The sequence below is a fragment of the Hyposmocoma kahamanoa genome, unplaced genomic scaffold (genome assembly GCF_003589595.1).
Source record: "Hyposmocoma kahamanoa isolate Upper Pololo Valley unplaced genomic scaffold, ASM358959v1 100021, whole genome shotgun sequence".
Classification (NCBI taxonomy): Eukaryota; Metazoa; Arthropoda; class Insecta; order Lepidoptera; family Cosmopterigidae; genus Hyposmocoma; species Hyposmocoma kahamanoa.
In genome coordinates, this window is record NW_020653200.1 from 4,066,244 (window position 1) to 4,079,279 (window position 13,036).

The 13,036-nt window shown below is 33.5% G+C and overlaps 1 protein-coding gene across 1 annotated transcript in view; it reads right to left on the reverse strand.

Moving 5' to 3' along the window:
- Positions 1–8,215: 8,215 nt before the first annotated feature.
- Positions 8,216–13,036, reverse strand: part of LOC113237518 (toll-like receptor 6) — a 59,610-nt gene continuing 54,789 nt past the window's right edge. The window contains exon 2 of the mRNA XM_026474072.1: positions 8,216–10,662. Within this exon, the coding sequence (XP_026329857.1) occupies positions 8,937–10,662 (1,726 nt within the window). The 3' untranslated portion in view covers positions 8,216–8,936. The remainder of the gene's footprint in view (positions 10,663–13,036) is intronic.

The following is a 13,036-nucleotide window of genomic DNA, read 5'->3' on the forward strand; positions in this document are numbered from 1 at the left end:
AGAAGAGACTTGCGTGACAGATTATGGACAGTCGAGAAGAAAGCTTGGGATTCTACGCTACACCAAAGACGTCGTCGTGCTACAAAATGAAGAATTGCTCGGATCCGTTTATCGTAGACTAATAAGGAGTGGAATCAAATTTTGTTTCATTATGTAGCCGGAATTTCTATGTATGGTGAGAATAGACATCGCCGAATGCTGCAGCTACTAATAAAGATAAGCAGATGTATTTTTTTAGGAAGCGACACCTTGTGAAGGATGTTCTGTTATGTTTCGGTTAAGAATGATTTCCGAAGATCGGAAGGAATCGGTCAGTATTTATAGAAAATCGCTAGTTTAATAGAAATTGAAAAATCAACCTTAGACTGGTCCTTTCTTTGTTTTTATGGATGACAACGCCTTAGGCCATCATTCTTCATACGATGCCGATTACACGCCTGAGGTACGGATTCGCCATCTTAATTGCCAACACGACGTCACGACCAGAATTCAATAGAATATCTCTAAAGCAGTTTAAACCGGCTCACACGGGATCTGCACACCCAGCTCGACAGAACAACAATGCGCTGAAAGTTGCTATTACGACAGAATAGGAACATACTCCGGAAAAAATAATAAAGAATCTTATTCACAGTATTCCTAGGGGATGTTTGAAGCCACTTTTTAATAAGGTGAGGTCATACAAGATACTAATTAATTTTTTAACTTAATCTAAACTATAACAGAAATGGATTTTACTTCCTACAGCAAATATTTTTTAAAGCTTTTGTGTAGGTTTACTCCATGGAAATAGTAATGTTAATTTTAGAATCAATTAAATCCTTATTTCGTAAAATGGGATAACGAAAGTCAAAGTTCGCGTGGTGCCCATTTTTTTGCAATAGAGTGAGAGCGAAGGTAGGCAGCGTATTAGGCACAGTTTTATTAATATAATGCCTAATTTCAGTGCGGCTGTGTGCGCCTTTAGGTCGTGACCAAAGTTTCAATCACGCCATATTCTATTACATCGGTAGTTATTTTTTATGCAGTACAACTTCTGTTCGACAGAAAAGAACTTATATGCAGTGTACATAATATTCCGTAGATACATAAAATATAACTAGACTAATAATTTAATGTAACGAATTCAACATTTTTTTAATGTTCGTTTTTCTTTAATAAAATTTGACAAATATCTGACTAAATTATAATTATAATGTAATAAAGTATAGGCTGTAATATACACATTATTATATATAAACATAGCTGACTGTTTATATTAGATTTGTTTAGATACGCAATGCCCATGGAAATTCATCTTATCACTATAGCAATTACACAATAGTATATTCTTTATACTAAAACATTTATATGTATTATGTAGGTACTTATATGTAAAAAAACATTAATTACATAGTTTAAAATTTTTCGAAACCGCTTATTTGGAGAGAACACTTTTTCGTAATACATAGGGAATTTTCAAATTCAAACAGAGATATGTAGATTTTATCACAACTTTGATAATAAAATTCATTAGGTACGTAATAAAATAATACAAATAAATCTTGACTCACACATAAGTCTCTAATTTTTACGCAATATGTTTAGAAATTAATATGTATCAATCCATAATATTTATTGTAATACTAACATTTATTATATTATTTATATTTAGGTGAAAACAGGCTCTATCTTTGTGCAAGATGTATGTGCATTGTTACACATAAATGACACAATATCATTAACTAATACTTCTCTTATATTAAGGAATGAGGAATACAACATATGTATATTTGGTTACCAAGTTACTTTTTACACATATTAACCGTTCTTATAATAGTTTACAACACTGAGCTTAATATTAGAGAAATCTCACAAGACTTGTTTTTATAAATGTACAGAGAGCGAGATAATAAATAATGCACTAATAATAAAAAGATATCGCAGAGGAGGTGTTGGGTCAAAGTAAAAACACAAAATTGTTGTTCAGTGGGTTGCTTCTTCCCTTGTGAGCACACAAGGGAAGAATTCAGGACCAAATTTATCGTAACATTGCCGTGCAACAGTATGCGTATATCTAGCATAGGCAATATGGATATGTACCAAGTCACTCAGAGTACTTATTCCCTGTACTACTCTTATTGAGAACACGTATTGAGAAAGCCTTCTAACTTCTCCTATTGTTATGTTTCGCATGGATAGTTTCCTTGAAAACATTACAGCATTTAATAAAGAAGAAACAAAAATTAAAAACGTCACGAATACCGAAAGAATACCCATAAACAGACTAAGTAAAATTAGTATTAACATTCCTGCCCAGTTAATTCTAGCTATGCAAGACTCGAACAAAGTATTCACTTTTAGCCTGCAGCTATACTTACATTGCTGCTATTTAAAATCTAAATAATTGCAGTGCAATAATTTTAGAAATAATAGTTCTTATTTGAAAAATTTTATGTGACTATGACATATGAAGCAAAGTTTGTTTGGAAATGTTTATCTGGTATTCTAAATGCCAATTTGCTGCGGAGCTCTACATTACAATGTAACAGAGTACAATGAGCATTGCTTACAAGGGACAAAAACTTCGGGTATATCTCCCTGCAAATGACAATATTGCATGTGATTCTTCACAATATGCCATAAATATATGATAAATAAGAAATCGAGGTTATTTGAATATTCTCTCTATTGTAAGAATAAATATCATAATTGGTTTCCCTAAATGTGAAACGTGAATTCAGAAAACTACGCAACATTTTTGAATAAACGGAACGGACCTACCAAGGAGCCTTGGAGAACACTAACCGCTGTTTTTGCATACGATACACCACTCTAACACGCTAACATTCCAATATGTTTACCAAGAGTCAAAGAGTCAATAGCACGATAACAGGATGTGATGGTCGATGAAGTCAAATGCTTTAGTATAATCGGAATAGACAGTATCGACATGATCGCCCTTGTCCAAATTAATAGTGAGGAAGCAAGTGGAGCTAAAGGACGCCCTGTTGCTGTGTCATGTGTACAGATGCGGTTTCAAAATAAAATATGCATAGATTGGTTTGGAAGTTGTCATTAGTCTAATTTAACCATTATTCTTTGAAAATATAATCACCTTATATGTAAATATGTCCAAATTAAAAATGTGTTTGCAAGTATCTTATTAATAATTTGAATAATTAATTAGTACACAATTATTTGAATAAAGTGTCCAACTCAAAAATCTACAATTTACACATCTGGTTAGGTACATTTGGGATAGCTTAATTATTATTTTTTTGTTTAGCCATTTCTATTTTGTTACGTAATTCAATCATCAATATAGTATACTAAAATGTTATATTGTATATACAAGTTGTGATTATTACCTGGTTATGTTTTTGTATGTACACACTACTTGTTTTGGTGTTTTTCCTTACAGTGAAATATAAACAAAAAAATATAATGGATACATAATTATATACTTGATCAGTATTACTAGATATCATGTACATTTTTATTTTTAAATTTATGTCTTTACTTCGGAATATTATATGTATAACATGTATGTCCGTACAGAAATCGAGTAACGACTGGTCCCCGATTAAAACCACTATCAGCAGAAAATTTTAAATAAAAATGTAACTTCTCACGGACAGCCTATAAACTTTCAACATTTATTATTACTTTCATTTCAGTTTTGTGAAGAAACAAATTTATTATTTATTTATTTATGTTCAATTTTGAAATATTTTAGTTCACTATTTAAACATGTATGCGTCGTCGCATTATCAGAACCACAGACCACATAGATACTTCCGTGATCACAACATTAAGAGCGGTTACATACCGCGACTATCAGCCGCGACGCGAACACAAATCGTCTACCTTTACACACACGCGCGATTTCAATCGATTACATCGCTACACTTAACATTTTAGGCGATTGCATCGATGCAATCGCACGTTTTGTATCGATGTAGTCGCGCATTTGCATGGATGCAATCGCCTATAAATCGCAAGTGTAGCGATGCAATGGCAAGTATAGCCTACGTCGCCGTGTGTAACCACTTTAACATTTGCACAATGTGATGACAATGACGTCATTACGTATGCATTATTCACATAGTTACGGCGCATTCCCACAACGGCATCTTGTTCATTAGGGATCGGTTCTTTTTGCATGATCCTGTTTGCAGAGAATGTGTATTTACACATTTATTTAGAATTGAAACACGTTCGTTACCAAACAGAATCCTGAAAAAAACCGTTCCTGTTATTGAATCGGATGGTGTGGGGGCTTGCCATAGATGTTACCTTAAGTTACAGGCGGGGTAATAGGAACGCCGGGGGAAAAGGGACTTGAAGAGAGTTTGGCACTATCATCACCGCGTCGATATAACAGATGAAAAATAGTTTAAATAGTTTAAACTATTTTTCATAAGAGATGTCGCTACGATGCTCCAAATACAAAAGGCGGAAAAAACAAATTTGGCAGTTGTGTATACATTACAATGACTGTTCCTCTTACCCCATCTTTTGGGGGAAGAGCAACGTTAACACAATTTGTACGTTTTCTGCAAATACATTGTAACTATTGATTTTAACGTAATGATTGTTAAAACATATAAAGCTGATAAATAAACGCAATTTCTGTGTCCTTCTTTGAAATTTTTCCTGAAATTTTTTTTTATAATATCAAGTGACTGCACGAATATGCCGTACGCCTGATAGTAAGCTATACGCCGGTCTAATTCTTATAAGACTATCTGTTCTTCTTAAAGCTCAAAATTTTTGACTCAAAATAAAGTATGTTCCTTTTACCCTACCAAACTATATATTATTTCAACCGATTTTAAAACTTTAGGCTATTGTGTTTCATTTTTTTTTAAATATAAAACTCAAACAATTTGTAGAAGGCCGAAAGTGATAAAAGTATTAATGTAAACCATACTTTCAGGAAAACTTCGAAAGCGTTATTTACATGAAAAGTATAGCCGGAAGTTCATGTGGAAGTCGATATTTCATTCTATTACTTACCATGTATTTTGATTTCTCTGTACAGATATTTATTAAATTAATAATTGCAAGCTTGCTAAATACGCATATTAGTTCGAACTATACTCTGAAATTAATTATCTTTTTAGATTTTTTGTCTTTTTTTCTATTACATTAATCGTATTTAGTGTATACTAACCTCGTTTGTATAAATCTCGAATATAAATCTTTAGGTTTTTTTTTCTTTTCTATTTTATATTAACCATATTTAGTGTTCTATTATCTTTATATACATCTCGGACATAAATCTGCCTTACCGAGATATTTATTTAAATGTATATTTGATGGAAAGTAAAACGAAAATATACATTGATTATTTTGTACACAACTACTGATTTGGTGTTTCTCCTTACATGTGAATAATAAGTAATATATGAGTATATGTTTAATTGTACTTCATTTACACATTTCACTTATGTTGGTATTCAAGAACTTAAAAAATATTAATGATTATTGACCTTAGTTCTATTATTATAATTTATGAATGTTGTTTCGTAATTTACACTTTAAACATTATTGCTATTTTATATTTTCACTTTGCGTTACACATATTTTTAACAGGTACAGATACGCTTTTGGTATATTGTTACTTATGTAGATAACGTTGAGTACGGAGGCATCAGGAAACATATTTACATTATGTAAATAGGGCGCAATGAAAAATAATACGTAAATGCAGTTATTTTGCTTATCCTAAAACTAAATTACACCAATGAGTAGATCATCTTGAAACGGAGCAGCACTTTTACACCACCCTCTAAAAGAAAATGAATCTATGGAAGTATAATAATTACCTCATTATATAGACCTTTTGTTTCCTAATCACTTTATTGCATGATAGTTTCATAGATCGAAAGATGATAGAGCACTAAATATACGTTCAGAAACGTGTATACCACCAGATTTAGTCCGATAATATTGAAAACAATATTTAACGAAAACAAAGCTGAAATGTTGAGGAATAAATTTAAATTTATATTTCTATGACTACCTATAGTCATCGTCTGTTTTTTTTAAGATGGACTAAAATGACAGTTCACTGTTGCCCGCTTGCAAGCAGCTAATTATTGCAGTCGATAAATATTCTGTCGACTGAATTTTGGTTAATAAATCCCCGAACTTGTTAATTATTTGTCTAACTGCTGGGCACATGTACTTTTGGATTGTCAATTTTTCATATATTATATACAGTACATTTAGGACCATATATTAAAAATACAAAGAGGAGACATGCATACTTTGAAGTTTTTTATTTTAATTCAATATAGATAACCATACCCGTATTTCCTTTTTAAAATGTGCATAAAACTTGACACTTGACATAAATTTCGATACTAGTAGGCCAAGTCTCAAAACAGGAATAAAGAAGACAATAACGCAATTAGTAACCATTTGAACATCGTAATATTCACAATATGTTTGGCAAAATGTTGCCTTCTTTCACAATATATCGATAAAAATATCGACAACTACATGCCTATTTAAAATTTTATGAAAACTGGCAATGCCATGCAAATAACATTCAAATCCGTCTTCGAAAAAGACAGACTAATAACTAACTAACTTTTGATAGTAAAGGAACGAAATATATTTTTAGAACAGTAGGTCATTTTCATGAAAATCAAAAATATTTTATAAAACAGAATAATAATTTTGTGTGTTTATACCGCGTATCCCACGGATATGGGACTATGAGTAAAAGTATATTAAATACTGTAAATAGGATATTTTGCTTCATAGAAACATTGTTTTATGTTTCAAAGTAAATATACAATATATATAATATAAATAAATAAGTAATAATACTGCATTCAAAGACTTTTGAAATGGTATTTCTCTCATTTAGGAATGATCCGATTGAATGACAAGAAAACCGTTTTTTATTATGCTAATCGAAAGAGTTTTTAATATATTATATAACGCAACACACTCAATTGAGGTTATCATAGCAAAAGTGGTGTAACTCATATTTCTTTTTTTTTTCTACGTTATTACTTCAAATAGTAAAGTACATATTTATTAAAATATTAATTATAATAAAAAATAAAAAATAATAATATATAGTATTAAAATACATGTGAAAAAAAATATAATTAATTTTTTTATGCATGAAACTACCATCCAAATATAAAATAATTATGTACACATTATTTTTTATTTCATTTTTATTAAAAAAAAAAAAATTAAAAGAAAAGTAACATACTAGGTATATTAACTTAAACGAACATTTATAAAATTTGTTACTTATAATAAATGCAGAAGTACAAATTATTGCTTATAATAAAAAATGAATCAATTTTTCTGTCTCCCCACGATAGTCTAGGAATTTATCATTACCTTCCAACTTTCTTCTTTCTTCACGACCAACCAACCACCAAACCAAACACGCGACCAACTTCCTTTCCAAATTTCGTGAAGCGTCTTCGACGCGTTTTATTGTGACTGGTAGGTAACAAACAGACTTTTATAATATCTGTATGGACAAACCTTAATTATTTCTTTAAGTGAATTTGTAGGAAATTTCTACAAGAAACAGAAATAAATTAACAATAAAAGCTATCCATTACTCTTGTGTTCACGCAGTTTTCACTAGAAGTTGAATGCGGTGGACTTTAAGGCCTTCAAAGTAGATACTTAATTTTGCTTGCAACAAATTATTGCAAGCAGAATTAAGCAGTACTGGAAAGATATTACTTTTATTTCTTTACGTGTAATTACATTTATGTAGGCTAACTGTAGATATACTTTTCGTGGTCTTTGTATTATTCCCGTCATATATTTGTTGGTAGGTTATAATTGACCGTTTCGGTCTGCATCACAAAAATACAGGGTATTTTTTCACATTTGGTCGGTTCATAAGTCTTTAAATGCAATAACTTGCTTTTAAATCTACAACATTTAAAGTACTTTCCCATAGCTGTGAGACGTCCTGTACATATACTAAGAAAATACTTATACAAGACAAAATAGAATCCGAGTGTCGTAAGTGTAACATTTTTTGGCACCGAGCCTGTTTCTTTAACCTAAATTTTATTTGCAGCTATACATAATATTATGCACATTTATTATTATTTAATCTCTCACTTTACTTAACTATCATAAACTGAGCGATGTACTTTTAATACTTCATCATAAGTGAGGATTATAGAAGTCAGAGTTAACAACTTGAAACAGAATAAATGTAAGCATTTGATAAGGTATTCTTAGTGAGTAGATAATTAATTATACTTACTGTACTAACTTTAAGAAATATTTTGTTTCTGTTATGTAACTGTTACTTAGATATCTATCTTATAATTGTAATTTACGATTTCATTATACATTTTACATCATAATATTCCCGGTGAGATACAACTAAGTAAGTAATTAGATTATGTTTTACGATCCAGCATGTACTCCAATGGTATCGTTCGTTTTGTATATTGTTTCGGGTCTAAAAGTATCGCTTAAATGTTGTTTAATTATGTTATCTACCTATCCTTAAACTTATCACTAACACATAGGTACACAATAATGAACGCCCGATTTCAATACTACTTCGAATATCTACATACAAATTTTAATTTGTAAAAAAATATTTTTATAACCATACGTTTGTACAGTTAGTATTAAGTTCATTATAAAGGTAATTTCTTAAACGTACTTTACAAAAAAAAAATATTTTCTTTTTTCATTTACGTATGTGTCAAACAGTTTTATATACTTTCTTTGGTTTACACTAGATCGTCTTCATATTCGTATCACAAATCGTTACATTCAAGTATCGTCGGGGGCACAGTGGGTGGCGGAATGTAATGCAAAGAAGCAACGTCGAAAGCCGTAGCAGAAACCGAGGCCAGTGAAGGTTCGTGTCCAATACGCACAACACGTGGTGGGGGCGGCGCGGGCACCACCTCACACGGTAGCTGGGCACGCTGTTAGCTACCCTTTGTCACCAGATGATACGGTGCGTGAATGGTAGCTACACTGCCAAGCTCAGTGCGTCCAAGCAACTCATCCGGATGTTCATGCTCGTGCTCTCTTCTCTTTTCCTCGTTAGTATAGTAACGAGCGGCGCGCCGGCGCGTGCAACACAACGCTGCAGCCACCGCTGCCACCATCGCTACACACAGTAACATCAACCCCGCTATTACACTCATTTGCGCCTCATGAGTGCTTGGACATGGGTCCAACTTGTCGAAGCTTAATTCGCCGAAACTTACTCCATGCAATCTCATTGGAGAATAACACTTTGCGTGACGTATCGTACCATTCAGCACAGTAGTTGTCATATAAATTAGCATAGTTCCAACGGAACATTGGTCGCAACGCCAGGTGTTCTTTGATAGGTTTATTTGCGCTATCGCTTCCAATCGTTGCAGATCCAATTCATTTAAAGTTTGCAATTTATTGTGTGAAATGTCGAGATTTTGCAAAAATTTTGTCTTTGTCAGCAATTTATATGGAAATTTTGTTAACTTGTTCCAAGATATATCCAAAGCCACCAAATGTTCATTGTAAATGAAGAAATTGGAAGGAATCTCCTCCAAAGATAAATTGGCGAGTCCAACGCCATGTATTTCCGGTAAAATCTGCAGCAGAATAGCAATTTCATTGAGGGGTAAATTATTACCACTGAAATTAATAGTTTTTAATGAATCTACAACTGGAGCGAAAGTTTGTAAATGAAACCTGTCTATTTTGTTGTGACTTATATCCAAGTGCGCGAGGTTCGTTAAATTGGTGAGTGCGGCTGGCGCCAGCAGGGCGAGACGATTGCGTGCTAGGGACAACGCTCGTAGTTCACGGTTCCTTCCAAACATGTTGTCTACGACTACTGACAATTGATTTCCATCCAGTTCTAATTTACGTAATTTTTTAAGACTTATAAATTCGTCTGAGGTTAGGTATTTGAACAGATTTTCTCCTAAATCAAGAGTTTCTAAATGTGACACTAAGTGATATATCTGTGTGTTTACTCTTCGAAGAAGACAGCGTCTACATCTAAACACTCTCAAATGCTGTATGTCCTTGAATACCTCTGGATTTAGATCCTCTAACGGGTTGGTGCTCAAATCTAAATACTGGAGCTTAGCTAACATTCGAAAAAGTCGAGGAACTAATGATGTGATTTCGTTGTCAGCCAAAATTAATGTCCTCAATGAAGTCAAGTGCCTGAAGGTTTCACTTGGCATTTGCTCTATTTTATTGTGGTCAAGATGTAAATCTGTGAGATTTATGAGCCCCCGAAAATTATCAGCTCCTATAGCAGTTAAGTTGTTGTGCGTCAAATTTAAGACTCTTAAGTTTTGAAGGCCCCAAAAGGAATACTGGCCAATAGAAGGAACATTTGAATTGACGATATGAAGTTCACGAAGATAGGCAAAGGGAGTAGGTTGAGTGAATATGGGGCCTATTGTGAGAAAGTTAGGAAATTCCGGGGGTGCAGCGATGACGATAACTTGTGCGCTGCGGTCCAGATAGTCGACTGGCACAGTGTGCATGTTACCGCGCGTGCACTCGACGCGCAGCGCCCTGCCTTCCTCTCGGTCAGGCACCACGCGGCACTGGCACTCTTGCGGGCACGTCACCTCCGCACCCTCGCTGTCTATTGCTAGAAGCATTGCCGCCCATCCCAGCAGTATCATATACCGACCGAGGTTTCTGTAACAAATAAGAAGTCGTTATAACATCTGTATATTCCCGACAAGTCCAAATATATAATTATTAATAAATAAAATACTACTGCTGTAAAACAGAAGTCAAGTTTGCCTTGATATTTCTTTTAAGTATCTTTTTTAACCATGATACACTTTTATTTCAATTAAAAATAAAAAATAAAATCACAGTACAGAGTACTTAAAAAAACGACCTCAAAAGTTCGTTCAATTTTACATCTATTTGCCAAGTTTGATTGAAATCAGTTACCGGAAAATATGCGAAACCGGATTCGTCCCCTAGTTTGCCACCCTTAGGGGTGGAAAACTATATTGTCTTGAAATTTAAATACGATCACTACTGAGGTACCCTCTTTCCAACAAAAAAGAATCATCAAAATCGGTTCACAAATGTCTAATAAGATACGTACAAAAAACAGTCTAATTGAGAACCTCCTCCTTTTTTAAAGTCGGTTAAAAATGATCCTCCTGTTTTAAATACGATTACGGTCAAAGTTTTTTGTCAAATATTTTTGTTATGTGTGTTATGACATACAAATATACGAACCTACCAAACGCTAGCAGTCAGAATAAATCAGGGAGAATTAACGAGCTACACTGAAAAAAACTTGCCTCAATCCTGTGAACTAGGAACGAGATTACAGTCTTGTGAAATATGCGGCTCGCTTTGTCCGGGGGATTCAAACCCCCTGAAAAATAACGCCCAGATAACAAAGGGCTTTTTGACGCGTCGACTAAGCGGCATCCATTTTGTGAAATTCCTAAATATTCATTCACACCCTATGAAAAAGAATTCAATATATGCAACCTAAAGACCCGTGATCTTTATCAGTTTCACGATTCAAAATAGGCAATTGAACGCTCGTACTCAATACTTTAGTGCTATTCAATAACACAGGCAAAACATGTCTGGAACCTATTTAGTAATTAACTTTTACTGACTTAACTATCTATAACGTACATAGTTTTGTTATTAAATCCATCCAGCACGAGGTTTATAGAAAAGTTATTACACAGCGAATGAAAGGAAGATAAATTTTGTAGTAGGTACTGTATAAAGTATAAAAATAAAACTTTAATTTGAAATTCACCATGGGCTTTTCAGTGAAGGAAGAACTTCGGTTGAAGTTGCCCCCAACCCGCACTGGGCGTGCGTGACGGTATATGACCTAAAATACTCGCCTCAGAGGAGATCCGAGTCCAGCAGTGGGACGTACAAATGGGCCGATGATGTATAAAGCAGGTGTAGTAATGTCTCCCCCTATGCGAAACAGGCATCATAACCAGTACACGTACTAATTTAACAACCTGCCCCATCATTTAGACATCAGCCTAAGAGGGGTTTCTTGTACTTGGAAATGATTATTTAATTACGTTGTACTTTCGCTTTTAAATAACCAATGTTATAACCCGAGGGTCTTTGCAGTCACATTACGAAATGCAAATTCTTATTTACAAAAAGAAAATAAAAATGATATGATGTCGTTTATTCTTAAGGTGCCTACTTTGCAAACAAGGCTATAATTACCCAATACACATTATAACATTATATTTGGTTTATATGTTTAGATTACACTTTCCTCGCTAAACTACGTATACGTAGTTTGACTTTATTGTATGTATAGAGGTATACCTCTTGCCATCATAATGTAGTAAGTTAATTCTTGGTGTAATTGGCAGATTGATACGTGATTTAGTTCGTGTATTGACTTATGATATCTGTCGCGATTTGATGCGTGATTTATTTCCCGGTCTTACTTATGGCTTAAGGCGAAGTATTTGCGCGCACTAGATTTTAGGAGGTATAACATGAATAAAATAAGAACAGGCGGAGAAAATTTGACACAGATCCGACGTTGACATGCGCGCGATGGCGACTGACGGGGCAGCGGGCGGCGCAGCGTGTCGTCAAACCATTGGGAAATTTTCAAGTTTTAGTATAAATGTTAATTTAGTAACTAATAGGGCTTCATTTGAAAACCAAAATTTAGCAGGTTCTCTGTAGTATTTAAAGAGAAATATGTCCATATGAAAAAGAAAGTGTCAAAGTTAGATATTTGATTCTTAAATAATTCCTATTAGACTTTTATTTTTGCTTGTTTTCGAGATTTTACATGATCAAGTAAAGTACATCCCATCATGCATCGAATTAGACAATAAACTCAGGTGTATCGTACATTATTTTATAAGACCGTTCTTTAATAGTAAATACCTAAATCATTTGGTCTAGCGAAACAGTTATTTCCGCTTCTCCTCCGACCTTAATTCGCAGCTTTAGTCGCTTTTTGGTGCGTGGTTTGTGAATTTGATTCTCGGTCTCTGTCGAGATTTAAGGTATTGTTTAATTCACGATCCCTATC